This window comes from Athene noctua, chromosome 14 (genome assembly GCF_965140245.1).
Source record: "Athene noctua chromosome 14, bAthNoc1.hap1.1, whole genome shotgun sequence".
NCBI lineage: Eukaryota > Metazoa > Chordata > Aves > Strigiformes > Strigidae > Athene > Athene noctua.
Window position 1 is genome coordinate 15,719,353 of NC_134050.1, and position 17,957 is coordinate 15,737,309.

The 17,957-nt window shown below is 42.9% G+C and overlaps 1 protein-coding gene across 6 annotated transcripts in view; it reads left to right on the plus strand.

The window, feature by feature from the left end:
* The first annotated feature begins 4,053 nt into the window (after nucleotides 1-4,053).
* Nucleotides 4,054-17,957, plus strand: part of KCNC1 (potassium voltage-gated channel subfamily C member 1) — a 129,848-nt gene continuing 115,944 nt past the window's right edge. For all 6 annotated transcript variants that reach the window (XM_074918548.1, XM_074918552.1, XM_074918549.1 and 3 more), the window contains exon 1: nucleotides 4,054-4,987. In XM_074918548.1, the coding sequence (XP_074774649.1) occupies nucleotides 4,418-4,987 (570 nt within the window). In that variant the 5' untranslated portion in view covers nucleotides 4,054-4,417. The remainder of the gene's footprint in view (nucleotides 4,988-17,957) is intronic.

The following is a 17,957-nucleotide window of genomic DNA, read 5'->3' on the forward strand; positions in this document are numbered from 1 at the left end:
GTTCTTCCACTGTCACCATTAAAAATGTTAACTTAGAAGAACAGCTAAAGTTATAAGTAGACCAAATGACTTTACCAGGACAGCTCAAAGCGCATACTTACTCTCCTGGGTAGTAGCTGTGCAACTCTGGCCTCTCAGAAGGCTCCCACCAGGGAGGCCTTTAGAAAGGTCTTTCTAAACTTCACAGTGTATTTTCCCCATTTGTCAGGTTTTGGTCAGCCCCAGCTCAAGGTAGATGATTATCAAAATCTCTCACCAGTTGTGAGAGTGAGCTTAGGAAACAAAATGTAATTCCAAGGCTAATGTCTTTTAATGCATTTTAAGAATTTCTGTTAACATTACCTGCTCCTGCTGCTGTACCAGAATACTGTGAACTATTTGAACAACCCACCAACTCCATGCCTCCCACAGAGGTCTCCCAGCACCATTAAAGTTGGTTTAGTTCTTCTTAGCAAGTAAAACTTAGTAAGATTAATTATTAATTAAACTTAAAATGACGATACCACAGAAAAATTAGGTGATGTGAAGGTGGATGTGTACATCCAGGAATTAAGTCCTCCCTGCCTAACTTCACTTTCCAGTATAGAGAAGACACCCATAAGGACTGGTATCAGTTCATTGACAGGGGACCTAAACTTTCACTTGTCCATTCATTTTATTCATTCTTGAATTCCGCTGAAGTCAATAACGTTATAGGAGTAACCAAATGCATGATCCTGCTTCTGCAAATGACTGTATTGTCTCCAAGGCAAGTCTAAAGGCATAGAGGAGACACGCAGCTATTCTGAAGCCAAAAAGACTGAGTGTGGGTATGTTTGACTGTGGCAAATTCATTCGTGTGTTCATCTCACATTCACAGGGGATTATGGAATCTCATTATAGCCTTGGAAGTCTTTGCAGAGTGAGGAGAGATCCTTCATCATCCCAGCACCTGAACACAGAGGCTTCTAGTTTGAGATATCAAGTCCACATAAGCAGTTTTTCTGCAGTCAAGAAGAATCTTTAAAAATATCAAATATAAACCAGATTAAAAAATAGTTAAAATATCATTATTTTTCAGTGGGACTAGGGGGGCAGAAGTGCCACTATACAGTTTGAGATTAAACAAACTTCCACGGAAATTTTTTGTCCACAAATTAGATATTTGAAAATAATTTGGTTTCATCTATCGTAGTCCAAACATTTCCAATTATGGAAAATTATTTTTTAAAAATAAACCAGAATTTTATATCATTATATGAGAGGCTTAAAGAAAAACTTTGCTGATACACAGCACCTGCTGGACTGACTTAAAATGTTCCTTTTGTGTAAATCAGCAACTACCTATCTGGTGGTATCAACTATCACTAATTAAACAAACGCAAATCATGTTGTAATCTACAGTGCAAAGCAAAGTCTTTGTGTCTTAATATGCAGTTACTTTGTGCCACGATCTTTGTTTGATAAAGATATTATTTTCTAATGATTTCCCTCTCAAACTTCAATATAAGCTTCAAATGTGATGTTATCTTTAATTTTCCACATCAGAATAACATAGGAACTTCATGTCCCAATTTATATTTCTAAGAGATCTTCCCATTTCAGCTGCTATCTTGCTCCAGATCTCGCAGCTCCGCTTGCCTATCAATCTCTGATTTGGGGCCCTCTCACATGTCTTTTGAAATATCCAACTCTTCCGTTTCTACCAAAGCTCCTTTATCAGTTACAGCTTTAGTATCTTCAAAGAAATCTTGCAGGTCATTCAAGTGTGGCCTCTCCACCTGAGTCCATGAAAACTACCTTTAAACAAGGCTTCTGGTTTTTAACACATACTTTCAGGTGACTCCTAAGGTCCTGTGCCACCCTCCTGCAGACACCCAGACAAGAAGGGAAACTGGAGCGACAGAAGCTGAAAGAGATCCCTTTTATCTCCGCAGTCACCTTAGATCTTGACACTGACATTCCGAAAGAGGAATCACTGATGTGGGGTAAGGTGGCACAGAAGGCAGGATCTAACGAGCTGGGAAAGAGCATCTACAGTTGTGGATGTGACCAGAAAGACCCACTGGCCGAGGATTCACAGGTCCTTAAACCTCTTTTCTGGGTCACCTGCCTTCCTCAGCCTTCGTGACTCTCAGAACCTACCCTACGGTGCTTTCCCGTTAATCCCCAGATCTATTATTATCAAAAGTAGTGACTTACTATGATTACAAAATAATTGTCACTTGTATTATTCCTGTCAATGAGTCATCATCCTCTTTTCCCTTCTTAATGCCAGGCTTGGGTTCGCAGACCTGCCTTCTTCTCCCTCTGTGCCCTCTGTCTGGCAATCTCAAGGATTTTAGATAGCATTTCTGTGCTTGTGATTCTCAGATTTCTCCTTCTGTCATCAACCTTTCTGCCTCTGTTCAATCCCAATGCTCAAGCGGCTGTCTGGCATCTCTTCCTGCAGATTTTGTCATCAGTTTATGCTAGCTGAAGTGCAGGGTTGCCTTGGTTTAGCCTCAATTTCCCTTTTCTCTCGCTGCTGACAGCAGTACCGTACTCCCCATTTCCACTATCTTCCCTCCCTTTTTCCATGAGTCACACACAAATAACACGCAGCTCCCGGGCCTTCCTTCTACCCCACCCGCTTCAAGACCAATCTGTTACCGTTTTCACAGATAAATCTGCTGTTTAGGCCTCTTTGGTATATCCTACCACAACTACTGCAAAGTTCTCATCTCCACACCCCAAACCCGCAATGCTCCTTGGCAACCCAAGGCAAGCTGTGGATGGCCAAACACCTCCTCTTGCAGACGTGACCACATCACTTGCTCCTCGACAGCTTTGTCCTTCACCTGCTGTTCCAGCATGTCCAAATCTCTGTCCTCCTTCAAGCCCAACCTAACTGCATTCCCTCAGACTATCCTTTTCTGCTGAGCACCTTGTGGTCCCTGCCGCTTCCACACTCCAGCAGCATTCCCCAGCCATACGCCCTTCAACCACACTTTTCTCCCCCTCACCATGACACGACCTCCCATAATTCGTCCACAATGGCTCAGCTTTCCAGGCTCTCTCATAAGCCCACTCCTCCTGAGGCGCTGGCAGCAAATAAAACAAAACGTGGAACGTGTCTACATACCTGTGTTACCTCCCTTCCTCACACCCGCCTCCCGGCTGTTCTTCAAGCTCCTGGCAGGGCAGGAATTTCTGTAGATGTGAAACTTCCCTTGGCAGCCTCCTGCCAGCCCAGGTGTTAGGGACGGAACAAGTGAAGAGGGAAGGGAAAACAAGGGAAAAGAGAAGATGGAAAAATGCGGCGGGTGTGGGGCCAGGTAAAGGCGCGATGCGGTAGGAAATGCGAACCCGGGCACCCCTGCTCGGGACGTGGGAAACCTGGGTCTGGGGGTCTCGAACTGCGCCCTTCAGGGAGTTCAGCCCGCGCAGGACCGGCACAGCCGGGACCTACTTCAGGGCGTCACTGGGAGCCCCGCGCTTCCCCGGGGGGACCCTCCGCGCCACTGCCGCGGCGCTCAGGGAGAGGGCCCGCTCACCCTTCCTCCGGCCGGGGGTACCGGAGCAGCGTGCCCTGCCCCGGCACCGGCGAGGAAATACGGGACCGCGGGGGGGAGGCGCTAGGACCCGGAGAGCGGCGGCGCCGGGGCGGGAGCAGCGCGCCTGCGCGGGGCTGTCCGGCGGGCTGCACCGGGCTGCACCGAGCCGCGCGGCGGCGGCGGGAGGGGCGGCGGGAGGAGCGGCGGGAGGGGCGGCGGGTCCCCGCCGCCCTCACCGGCAGCGCGCGCGGCGCGGCGCGGCCCGGCCGCAGGGGCGGAGGCGGCGCGAGGGCGGCGCTCGGCGCTGTCCGTTCAGCACCGCCGGGCAGGGCGCGGGCAGAGCCCCGCAGACCCCGCGGGGGCTGCAGCCGGCCCCGGGCCCCGCCGCCCCCAGCCCAGCGGCCAGCGCCGGTGCCGCGGTTTTTCGGTTTTTCTCCCCTCTTTTTTTTTTTTGTTTTCGTTCTTTCTCTCCACCACCCCCCTTTCCCCCACCCCCCCCTTTTTTTTTTTTTTTTTTTTTTTTTGGTGCTTTTGGCCACGTCCAACCAGGGAAGGGCCCTCCCCCTCCGGCACGTCCCCGCGCCCCGGCACCGCAGCGCCCGCGCTCCCGGAGCATGGCCCCCCCTGCCCCTGCCCCTCCGCCGCGGCTGCAGCTCCCGCGGCCCCCGCGGCTCTGAGTCCCGCGGAAGGCGGTTGCAGCGCCGGGAGCGCCCGGCACCGGCTGCCCCGCGGAGCGGCCCCAGGGGCGCGAGAGCGGGGCCGGGGCCCTTCGCCCCTCCGCCGCGGGCCTGGCTCGGGGCCGGGGTTAGGCACCGACTGCCGCCGAGCAGCCGTCCCCGTAGCGGCTCGCTGCCTGCCGTGCTTGCCTGGATGAGTCTGCGACATGCCTAATAAGAGACGAGATGGGCCAGGGCGACGAGAGCGACCGCATTGTGATCAACGTGGGAGGGACTAGGCACCAGACTTACCGCAGCACCCTCCGCACCCTGCCCGGCACCCGCCTGGCCTGGATCGCCGAACCCGATGCCCACAGCCACTTCGACTATGACCCCCGCACGGATGAGTTTTTCTTTGACCGGCACCCGGGCGTCTTTGCCCACATCCTGAATTACTACCGCACGGGCAAGCTGCACTGCCCCGCGGACGTGTGCGGGCCCCTCTATGAGGAGGAGCTGGCCTTCTGGGGCATCGATGAGACCGATGTGGAGCCCTGCTGTTGGATGACCTACCGGCAGCACCGCGACGCCGAAGAGGCTCTGGACAGCTTTGGTGGGGCGCCCCTGGATAGCAGTGCCGAGGACGGAGACATAGATGGCACCGGAGACTCTGGTGATGGTGAAGAGGAGCTGGAGATGACAAAACGCCTAGCACTTAGTGACTCCCCCGATGGCAGGTCTGGGGGCTTCTGGAGACGGTGGCAGCCCCGCATCTGGGCGCTCTTTGAGGATCCCTACTCCTCCAGATATGCAAGGGTAAGCTATGCAATCAGCACCCTCATCAAAACCTCGAACCTCCCTTCCGTCCCGCTTCCTCCCAGCATCATCAGGGTTATCTCCAGTGTCAGAGCAGAGCAGCCATCCGTGTGTGTAGCTGTACAAAAATCACGCACGGGCTATGGGGACATAACCCACACTCTCAAGCAAGGCCCCGCACGTGGGGCACGAGTGGACACCAAGGCATGAGCTCGGGTACTCGTATGTGGGCTTCCAGAGACCCTAACAGGCTCCTAAAAACCCACAGCCTGGGGCAGGTCCCGTTCATGGGCCAGGGAGATCTCCATTATACCAGGTAATTCCCCTCCATGTACAGATTTTCAGTCAGTCATCCGCCAGTAAAGAGAGGCCTGGTCCAGCCCTCTTATGAGCTAAGGGCTCTCTCCCCTTTACGAGATGGAGAAAGGATCACAGGAGCAGGCAGCCCCTGGGAGACCAGGGGATTTGGAGAGTTTCTCAGCCTAGACTGGAAAGGGAGTCTCTTCCTTTCTCTTTTCTCATACATACCATGTTAAATATTTATGATCATGCTTCTCTGAGACTGGGTGATTCAGTTCCTCACTTACTTCCTCACTCTGTCTTTTCCCTTGTGGGAAATGCAAAGTATTAATCAGAGGAGAGGGTTCATTCATATAGAAGGGATGCTGTGTTTGACAGGTTTCTTGCCTGGCTACTGAAGGACAACTCCTCCCCTCCTGGTGCCTGCGGTTGTTTTGGAAAGGGAATGCACAGTGGTGCAGTTCACAGCGTAGCTGTGGATCAGGATGGTCTTAAACAGTCACCCAGCTCCTCTAAGTAGGTACCTTTCATGTCATTACATACAAGGATAGGTACCTTAATTCTGCCTCTGAAGTCAAAAGTAAACACTTCAGGAGCAGCAGCAGGATTAATCCCCAAGATATCCAGAGGGAAATAGATGAAGGATAATGCCTTTGCGTAGAAACTGGTTTGGATAGGTTTTACTCTCTTAAATGTACCTTTGCTACACCATAATTGCTGCCAGCCCTCAGCAGGGATGAGTGGTGCTTTGGTGTGGGAGGATGATCAGTGTTCCTGAGAAGGATCAAAGAAGTGAGATCAGATTAGGGAGCAAATGGACGGGTGGAGGAAAGAGAAGTGGAAATGCAGGGACAGGGGAGCTGGTCGTGTATGAATGGGTGGTGGAAGAGCAGCTGCTAGAGACTTTCGGCCTGAGCAGAGATCTCCAGCAGGGAGCTGCCAGGTCGCAGGCTGAATGAATGGGGAAAGCTGGAGCAGAGCCTGGAGTTATATCTTGGTGCATTTCTAAAGATTCTTGTTTGCAAACCCGTTAGAGATTTCCTCCCTGAACAAAGAAGTTAATATTTTAAATGAATTCCTTTAAATTGCATGGAGGGTAAAGGAATAATAAAATATTTACCATGAGATGGAAGGATGATGTTGTTGAATTGCAGCTTTCACATCCCTGATTTCTGCCAATGGAACATGGAAATGGAGAGGAAAGGCTGGAGGGTATCCTTCAAAAGGCTTAGTTAGCTTCCTTTAATCAAGCCCAATGTTAGCAGGCGTTGATTTGAATAGCAGATCTCTGGTGCACAGGAATCTGTTGGTAAAACACATTTCAAGTCAAAACAGTGTGCTTGTCCAAGATTTTGTGTAATGCTCCAAAAGCCAAATGGGTAATGCTATCCCAATGAAAAGGGTACAAACAAGAGGCTAAAACTCCCTTTTGCCTGGAAGCTTTATGATATTTTAGGTCACAGGACAAAAATCTATAACCAATATTAAGAGTCTTTGTGCTGTACAAGCTGGAATTCTAGGAGGATATAAATTCCATTTTCTAATTCTCTACAGGTATTTTCACTTAGGAATAGACATTTTGTAAAGTTGTCTTGGTTTGTTGTTTAGGGGTGTTTTTGACTGGATGCTATACCATTTATTCACAATTATATGTGCATACCTCGTAGAATTCAACCCCTGATTTACTTCTAACTTGTTCTTTCCTTAAAGGATTGTTAAACTAGAGAAATATGAATTCTGGGCAAAGTTGAATTGTATACTGAATATTTCATGGGTTAAATATGATTCTTTAACTTGTATCTATGGAGACGTAGGCAGTATACATTAATATTTTGCATGAAGGAAGATGGCTTTCATCATTAACACATGCACACACTGTCCATTAAGAAGACATTATAAGACACTTAACATTTTCTAATAAAAGCCATATGTTATAGATATGGATATAAAAAGAGATGGGAGTTTGATTTATGCTCTTGTAACCTAACACAGACATTGCAAAAAGAACTTAAAACTCACAATAACTAATTTACAGTAAAATAATTGATAGCACCATTCACAAGTGAATGGTATATCAAATCAATCAATAGATTCAGGCAACAAATCCACTGTTACCTCACTTCTAATTGCGTACGCTACTTTTGATTACAAAGTCTATTTCAGTCATGCAAAAATTTCAATTCACGTTGCCATTTTGCCAAAAAAGTACATCACAAGAATTTTGTCATCCTCATTGGATCTGAGACTTGTACTAATGGCGATAAGTATATACATGTTTAGTGTTTACATATGGCACCAAAATGTATGTCAAAATAACATCTTAATACAAGCATCAGTTTACATAACCATTATACTGTTACACTTGGGCAAGTAAAAGGAATATATTATATGAATATTAAATGAAAACCTGCATGTCCGAATAAAGCAACATTTCTTTGGACTATATCTGGTACGCTAATTTAGTGAATGTTTAAGACCTGTCTATGGAAAGCTCAGCATTTACTCAAATCTAGCCATTGTTGGAGCATTTTGACGGACACTGCTTACAAACACAAGAAAATTTGACTGTTTTGCTTCACCAGCACCTAACTCATACTAAATTACATCTGTTCTCATTGTAAACAGCCAGGGGAGACTGGAAGAACATTTGTGTATGTCAGGCAAAATCAGCTAACTCTGCAAATTTTGCCTGTTTCTAAATTTACTTTGATAAAGCGCAAGGTCCCAGGCACTAATCTTTTGTCTTTAGGTGTAACATAGTCAACAGTTTCTTGTTAAAACAACAGTGGCTGAATTTAATTAAATTCTTGTTTTCTAAACACTAATTTTGTAAATAAGGTAGTTGTTTCTAAATGGATTGAATACTTTAAAAAAATTGCATCATCTTCTAAATCTGTATTAAGGGTAGATCCTTTCAAATCACAGATTGCCTAGGACACCTACCTTAAGACAAATGGGTGTCACACTTCTCCATAATTTAAAGAATCCACATTCAGATAACAGCGGCAAAGTCTGGTACCTGGAGGTCTGAACAGAGGAACAGATAAGGTGATGGAAAAGATTAGATTTACAGAGATACTGGGACAGGCATCCGGGTGGGTTTTCAAAAGCATCTGATCTAAATATCACTGCATGTCAATGGACATTGTGCACCCAAATTAGCGAGACGTTTCTTTAAAGCTGAGTAGATTTGTCTTTGGCATGATCAGGCAACTTCGTAAATTTGTTTTTCGTAAGTAGGCGCAAAGGGGCAAATATACTCAGAGACACACAGAAAGCTACACAGATACCCTAAAGCAGCTATCTGAGAGTTCCGTTGTAGGAATTCCTGCCTTCTGCACTCCGAGTTCACAGGCCCCCAGTACACAAATGCATGAAAAATATTTTCTTAGCATCCTCTCTCCTTTATATTTATGTCTGGTCATACTGTTCTTACACTATCAAAGCTCCCACTGTCTTCCTGGGGAGTTTGGCCTGCAGGTATCAAACACCTTTGCCCCCTTCCTTCTCCTCCTCCCCAGCAGGACAAGGTTGTGTTTGTGTTAATTCACAGTCGTTATTAGGTTAGTCAGTGCTTGGGAACCAGGAGCTCTCAGCTGAGATTCTCTGCTAGTGCTCATGTTTAAGTGGAGTGGTTAAGCTTCATTAATGAACTCTCGGGAAAGCTTTTGTAGTCCTTCCAAATAAACATTTTTACTGTTTTTAAATAAAAGCTGGTTGGGGTCCTATGGAAAGTCCTCAACAGCTTGACTTGCCATCCTGGCATATGCTATACAGCCCTGATCTAGAAGAGGAAAGGCTTATGGCAAAACTCTCACTTACCCTTTCCTCATGTTCTCCCTTCGCATCCTGCAGAAGGATCTGCTTTCCTCAGTGGGTGATTTCTGAAGGACAAGTTTCCAACACTGAGAAGGAGACAGGAAAAAGGATAGTGAGGAAGAGATGAGGAGAAAGGTATTCCCCAGGGATTTCTTCCAGCTTTCTTTTGTACATTCCAGAGCATTTCAACCTTGCTGTGTTCTTTTAAACTGATTTTTCTCTATATAAATTACATCCCATAGGTACGAGGAAGCTTATGGGATCCTAGTTCCTGAATAACCATACTGTCTCAAGGGTTAGAGGCTGGGCTGATTTCTGCTCATCTATTACCCTGGCCCAGCTCAGGAAAGTATTAGGGAGTGGGAATAGATACTCATCAGCCTTCACAAGCAGTGTTTATTCTGCAGCTATCTGGCTCGGGACACACTTCGCAGAGGAGTGAGTGCTCCACGAACAGCGCTCAGGGGGCTCCCACCGAGCCTGAAGTAGGGAGAGAAAGGAGCAGAGCCACCCCACATGCCTTCCCCTACCCACAGGCACCCCTCTCCCCAGGGAGGGATTTCAGCAAAGGGCCCTGATGGAGCAGCTCACCCACCTTGGGCCTTTCTGCAAGGTCTCCCCTGCAGAGCTCTAGCTCATCCTTCACTGAAGCTGGCTGCAGTAATTCTCACCCTATACTTTGACAATTAACGAGACAGCCTAATTTTAACTGCATGCTGCATTACAGCTCTGGAAAAATGAGAATCTTTCCACATTAAATGAAATTTCCCCTGCACATGTAGTATAATGGAATTACAGATAGACATCTATTAACTACCATTCTATCATTCATTATTAATATAGTTCCTAAAATCCCATTTTATTCCTATTTTCCCCCATCAAGGCACATGTTACTGCAAATCCTTATATAACCCATTAGTAAGCATGTAACTCAGTCAGTCTTCTCTGTGTCCTGTCCAAAGAAGCCTTTGCAATGACAGCTATAGAAAGTGTTCAGTGCTCACACCAAGTCCCACGGTCAGTCCCTATTGAATTAGCCAAGGTGGGAGCAGGCACACTCACAAATAAGTCCTGGGAATTGTCCCTCTGACTTCAAGAGTAATAGATTCTAAAACCACAACAACAACAACAACAAAAAATCATAGCAGCCATGCAGAATCATGACTTCATTGGTTTGAGTTGTTCAGAGACACATAGGAAGATATGATGTCTGCCCAGAATATCTTACAATCTCTTTGAAGTCACAATCTCACAGGGAGATGAGAGGGATGATGTTATCCACCTGACAAATCTATGGCTAGCTAGTACAGACTTAGCAGTTTTAATTCAAGGAAGGGATTTTTTTTTAAATCCATTTGCCTATTTCCAATTTTATTCCTATTATTCTAAAACCTTAAAAAAGAACAGCATCTGTTGCAATTTTAATTTTTTTGTGATCTTACTTAATTTTAATGTTTCTAGGTTACAAAATTTACTTGATTTAGCCAAGGCTGTGATTGTATGGATCATACCATCATATGCATACACATGTATATGCCTTCCTATCACTGCCACCTCCTACGATGCTGAGTGGGATTTCCATATGAGGAAGGACTTCAAAATTAAACTGTCCCAAAATACTTCTGAAAATGTAACTGTGGTGCCACTGAAATCGATATGAATTTAGTGACTGGTTTCAGTATGATATTTGGTCCCTTCTCTCTTTAATCCATCCCTTCGTACCTTCAATTATTTTCCTTGCCCTTCTCCTGACATTTGCTATTTTGGTTACGGTTAGGAAAAAAGTCAACAAAATACTAATATTCTCTGTTGGTATATCATGAGCAAAGGATAAAAAGATCTGTGGATCAATTGTAATATTTCTATTTTAGAACTGCTCACAAAAATGTGATATATTAGACTATACCTAGGAAAACTACTTTTCCATCTTGTTTTTCCTTCTGCTGTGCAGTCTAGTATTCAATGGTATTCATCTTTCTTATTTGTAAAAATACATGACTGATCTGTGTATATTTATGGTAGTACTTTAGTAAAGTCTATACATATTGCCTTTCTTTTAACATAAGGAGAGATGTTAGCAAATCAGCAACAGAGGGCCCAGCCTTACTGTTATTGAAATTCAGTGCCAAAATTACCACCAACTTCAAGGATAGAAATGAATTTTCCTGCAGCGTGGTTCAAGATAACAAATTAATTGCAGTGTGCTGCTTTTTTAGTAGATACATTGCATATTTCCATTCCAAAGCACTGAAGCGCAATAGATCTTAGTAATTTATTAGGAACATACGTATTCAAATATGTATTTTCATAATAATTTAAAGACATGAGCATCTTTAGCACATTGCATCAAAACACAGAACTCTAATACTGACATCTTCCTGATCATACTGGCCTTTTTTACTACAAAAGACTATGGAATGCATCCCCATTCAAACCACATGCCTTCAATTAATGGTCAACCAAATCACATCCAAGCACTGTATTTCATAATAAAAAGGGCAAGCAGGAGTATTCAGACTGAAAAATTGGGCCTTAATTGATAATCAAGTGCGTAATTCTTTCTCATGCGAATATAGATGGCAAAAGTGAGTTTCCATTTTGTATAGGCTTGATTTTATGAAATTTCAGTGCATTCTTGGGGGATAAGACTAATAGAACAGCCATTTTGAGATCTTTGCAATTGTATTACAATTAGCTTCTCAGTTACTATATGCTGAATTTGATCTGAGTAAAGAACAGTATTAGAAGGCTGACTTGGCTTTCTCTACTGAATATTGCATTACATAAATATGTGATTCACTCCAAATGGTACACAGGAGTGTTAGGATCTGATGAAATCAGAGAAATCTATGAATCTATGGAGAACCACCCCCTCCCTCTGGAATATAAACCGAATGCTGTCATTTCTAGAATAATTTCTACATCTCTCTCCTGTGCTCAGTAAGGACTCAGATTTTGCTGTCTTCCCTCCTACACTTGTAGTGATAGCTTACTCCAGGAATATCCCCGCTTCCTTAGGGCTGAGAACAAGGTACTACCCAACATGGGTAAAGGTGAAAGGGCCAGGCCCTAATTGATTTTTATTTCTTTCAGACATGATTTATAAGATATAATGAGGGCTCTAATAAATCATGCTATGAAAATTATGAATAAATCTCAGTCCAAGGCTTTTTGCAGTGATTGCTTATGATGTAAGACCCTTTAATGACAGTAAGTTAAAATTGCATTGTAATGGCCCTTTGTAAATGCAATAAATCTCCAATTTCAGTGCACTGCGGACAGCCAGCGATGTGTGTGCTGCACATGAGCTACCAACACAGGCACACGCTGCTGGCACACACTTACGTAATTATGTTGATACTTCAGGAGCAGCAGTATATCTCAGCACTGCTAGATTTACTTTGAGAAAATGTTCGGTCAGGACCATTGTGGTGTTGTGACTGTATGAAATAGTTTAAAATATCCTACTGGCTTTTGAAAACCTGGGAAAGAACATTCCTTTTAAGAAGAAGATAGATTATTTGGTTTTAAATAACAAAGGCAAAACCTATTCCTACCGAGTCTTGTAATTTCCCAGAGACAAATACAAGTTAAAAACAGGCATTTTGGTTTGCACAACCAAACCAAATCCGTCTTCTTTCCTGAATTTCCTGGATCATCTACTCAGCATTCACAAAAAATTTAAAATGTGCACAGAAATATACCAACAGGATAACAGCTCCTTGTTTAAACTGCAGCAGAATCCCTATTCCTGTCCACCTTTGCCCTCCAAAAAACACATTTCAAACATTACTTGCATTTCCCTATTCTCATACAGAAAGATGGGACAGTTTGGGTTCCTTATTATTTGACATGCATCAGAAATTCTGCTGCAGATTTCACTTTGAAAATTGATCGCAATAATTCCAATTTCCTGTTGTATTTTTCAGTTCGGATTCTTGCAGCCTTCATTATGCTCGATCAATTGGCAGGTATAGATGGTGGAGGCCTGTTTTGTGATTTATCTAGTTATTAATTAAATTAAAACCTTTGATCAGAATGCTTCTAATCTGATAACAGACTTAAAAAATTACAATAACAGGAAGAAACCCCTAAAAATGCTGAGCACCTACAACATCCAGCAAAGAGATGTCATGTCTTAGAGCAGAAAAGGACACAGGCAAGGAGTTAAGAGACCATCAGTAAAATCCCCCCCGATTTCGTAGGGCCACTGCCACAGCTACCACTGATTTTTGTGGGATCCAGCCAGAGACCCATGCAGACCTATTTCTGGCAAAATTTTTCAGGACGAGGACAACTGTGTAATTGCCACAACACTCAATGCAAAAGGGCTTGCCTTCACAGCAGCCTCTGATCTCTACTCTAAAAACAAGAGATGATATCAGCCACATTGTGCTATTCCTGTTTCTTTTTTTAGCATGGATCTCCCCATTGCTTCTAGTGTGGAGTTTTGCAAGAAATCTAGTGACAGTACGTCTTAGCACTTCTTGGGAATGTGTCCTGCATAATGCAGAACTGATTTTAACTCAGGCTTTTTCAGTAAAGCACTTGTAAGGACAAACCAAGAACAACCTAACCGTGCTATGATAGCTCAACCAATACCAGACTGAATCAATTGCTGGGGGGTGGAGGTGGTGTTTGGTTTTCTTTTTTTGGGGTGGTAGCAGATCAGCTTAGCTCTGAATTTTGCTTAAGCAATATTGAAATTTAGTGTTCAGCTGATAGGAGTTCCGTGTTTATCCTACCAAGAAGTCCCAAAGGTGCTAGTGATTTTATTAAAAGACCTAATGTAAATTTCAAAACTGTATAGATTACTTGAAATGTTAGTTATGTCTAAGCAGCAGGAAATCGATAGTGCAAAAATGCATTCACTGTTCTAAAGAAAACATCTTTTGGAGAACTGCTCCGCTAAGAAAAGAAGCTCAGTCTACTTTGTAAGTGTCAATGACATGGACTAAATGCAAATGAAAAGTTTGAAATTCAGTAGTAATTCTATAGCATCTTCAACTCCAAACCACAAATTTATCTTCACATATGTACTACTGTCAGCTACAGCAACCCCTGAAACTGCACTTTTACAGTCCTCAAAGGATATCTTGACTAGGACAGCAGGGCAAGCCTTTGTTCGTATTAGGCAGTCTTCAACATTCATTCAGAACAGTCCACACATGTCCACAGAAATATACATAGACTTGCATGGTGTGAATTTACTAGAAAGCAAAAAACCAACCCCCCCCCAAAAAAGCCCACCTAAAGAAACACCCCAAAACCTGAGATTTGGACAGGTGATTACAAGCAACTGAATCAGTGCGGCTTATCAAGCGAGCATTTGTTAGCCAATCTGAGTAAAGTCATTATATGTGCGCCCTACTTGCTTACACGTTAGCTTTGAAGATTCCTCTCAGGGGTTTCAGCTAGCATCTAGAGCATGCCAGTGGTACGAAAGCAGGCTATATTCGTATAGCTCAGCAAATGAACGTTTGCAATGGCACAAGCACACAAACACTGCATTGTATTAGCTCATTAAGCCACGTCATTTGGGTATGCTTCAGCTCTTCTCATTTTCTGTGAATTTTACTGTGTGTGGAATCGTACAAGACATTTAGTCTTGGTATGTCATTTTCAGAGTAGGAAAACAACTTTTCTCAGGTTATTTGATTTACATTTTTTTCTTCTCTCCCTTACTATGAGTTTATTGCAGTAACTAGCACCATAGGGTTATAATCTCTGTGACACCTCTAAATGCTATTACCAAAAAGCCAGCAAGTTAACACTGAACACCCCTGGGAGGAATTCACACTATGCTCACATGTAGTTTCCCAAACCAACCTGGACTGGAGCAGAAGATCACCCAAAGCTGTGATTCCTCAAAAAGTGCGGTCTGCGTATGAGCTGTGCCAGCCAGTACAAAGAGCAGGGCTGGGCACCCACCGACTCTTCCTCACTCCTGCATCACAAAAATCAAGCAGTCAGTTCCTACATCTTCACTTCTGAGACCAGACTCATGAAAGGATGTAGCCGTGTGAGTTCAAAAGTTACAATTTCCAAAACACTAACCCTGCAGATATAATTTTTTTTAATGCATATTAAAATTTCCCAGTGCCCACAGTATGGTTTTGCCTGTGCCCAGAACTGCTTTCGTATTGTTTGCTGCCTTATGTCAAAGTCTTGTTAATGCCCATAATTTTTCTTCACTAACAGGCACAAACGTTTAAATGTACTGACTGAATACACACCGAATATAAGCTGTTTTCAAAAACATGCTCAAATAAAAACGGGAGATGATAGTAGTGTGAAAAAGATCCCCAGACACAATAAACCAGTGATTACAGTTTTTTGCTTAGAATGTGAAATTTCAGGTTTAATATCTTCCTCCAACTACAGGATTTCAAATTTTCATCTGTCTCTGCTCAAGAGACTTCTCAGCTTCAGACAGCTGCATAATCCAGGCAGTTAGTGAAGTTGATCCAGTTTGCACGGCGTGAGGAGTTCACAAACTGATACACTGGGTATGTGGCAAGCAGCATTTCCCAATAACATGGAACTAAGCAGCTGCTCCTGTGTGGTAATTCTGGGCTACGGAATTCAGCAAGATTAATAGTAGAAGACAGATATGCGTAGTGACATTGTCAGACACAGTATAACTTCAGCGTATGGCAATGCTGGTTTTTCATATTCAATCACTCACTAGTTTGAAGCCAGTTCCCATTAGGATGTAACTATACGTTGTCATCACCCAGTTGACTCCATTGTGCAATGATTAGTGATCTCTGTGCGGCCCCTGCGGAGAAGGAAAATACAAAACGCACAAAAAAGTAAGAGATGATCCGCAGAAGTAGAGAGAAGGTTTTCACCTGAGTCTAAGCAGTGCCACCATGCTGAAAAGTGAGCTCCCAAGTCACTGTGAGGACACATCACATAATTTGTTTTGAAGAGACCTATGTTTCCCACAGCTATCAATCTGTCACCTTTCAGTCATGCCACATAAACACAAGCATTCTTAAAAATCTCTGAAGGCTGCTTTTTCATCAATATTTTAACATAAACGTTCTTTTAATTTAAATGGAAATTGATCACTTGCTTTTTATTACTTTTGAATAAAAGTGCATTATCACCATTAAAGGAAAGCAGTCTCAATTAAAATAGTGCCAGGATAAATTTAACTTGGAAAAGCAGTAGAACAAATCTTTGCAAGATTAGGGCCTTTTACAGCATGTATGCTTTAGCTCTGGCATTAACAACCAACACAGAAGTGATCAATAAACACTCTAGCTATTACATTTGTGATTCACATAATACTAGTTCAAGATCTTACTGGAAACTGTGAAGAGTATATTGTTAAATATCCCTCTCTAAACTGTAATTTACCTTATACAGGAGTCTTGCCAGGGGCTCTAATGAAGCAGAGGCAGTTCTGCAGTTTTACCATCTGTTGTCAAATCCAATCCTGCTATAATAAACACAATTGTATTAGAATTTCAAACTGACAAACATTGAAAAAATATTTTCTTTCATTGTTTAAAAGGCTTTGCTGTGCAGTCTAAAGAACAAAATGTTTGGACAATAAATAAAACATTTTAAAAATGATTTAATTAAAAACAAGATAGAGAAAAAGAATAGTGATAGAGTTGTTCTATAAAACCACAACTCAACAAAGTGGTATAAATAAGAAATCGTGTTATGTTCCACAGCCTTCAGATTTAGATTTTAATTCAGGGTAACATGTCCTATTTTTATATCCTGCAGAAGGAATAAAGTCAACAAAAAGCCCCTTTGAAATATCAATGTCATTGAAAATTTTAAAAATGCTACATCTGTGCTATCAAATATAGGACCATAGGACCAAATTCTGGAGTACTTAGGAACTGAATCTTCCTATCCCTCTTTCTATCCTAAGTAAGGACCTGCAGGGTAAAAACTCCAAAGAACACTACAGTTTAGCTTCACTTATATGCAATGGACTAAAAATGAATACTTAATATTTATATGAATCATTGTCAGTGTCAAGTAAAATGAAGCTTATAAAAATAGAACCAAATCTGGGAATGAGTTTTAAGACTCAGTGGGTAAATGCCTCTTTACGTACGGTATTATTTATAGATATTTTTCTAATCTGTTCTGTCATCTTGTCTCTTAAATTATTAGAAAGGAAGAAAGGAGGAAGTACAGCAAATGTAGATGAAAGAGAAACCTTACTGGGAACTGTGGCAGGAATATGAGCAAAAGCCAGGAAGTTTGGAGCTGTGTTCCTAGGCCTCGTGTTCTCTGTAAGTTGTACATGAAAACCATTCCAGCCTATTTTGTAATTAAATTTGTACTTTTTTTTTTTTAACTACTCTCTTGCAACAAGAGGAATGGTGTTTTCAAGACACTGTGTTTGGCATCTAAAAGACCCACTACACCTGAAAACATGCTGAAAACAGTCACAAGCAGGTTTCAAACACTGGACTAACTCCTGTGTCAGTGGTCTCACTAAGCCTTGGACATCCTGCAGTAGCAAAAATCCCTTTTCGATATAAATGCTGATCTCACAGAGGAGGTCACAACAGGAATTTCAGCATCAGATCCTGATTTTCATAGCTCCCTTTGAAGTCAATGACAGCTACAGATGTTCTCTTCAAGTTGATCCCAAAAGCTAGGTATTGAAAACTTTTTAAAATGTCTGTTGTGGTAGCTTTGTGTGTGTAGTTATCATCTGATAAGGAAGCTGACCGTACCAGTATCTCCCCACATCATGAAGGTTCTGTGAGTCTTAACCAATTATGAAAATACTTTGAAAAACTTCTACAAAAAGGACAAAATATAAACAAAATATTATTTGAATTTTAAACAAGTATTTGGTATTGAAGTG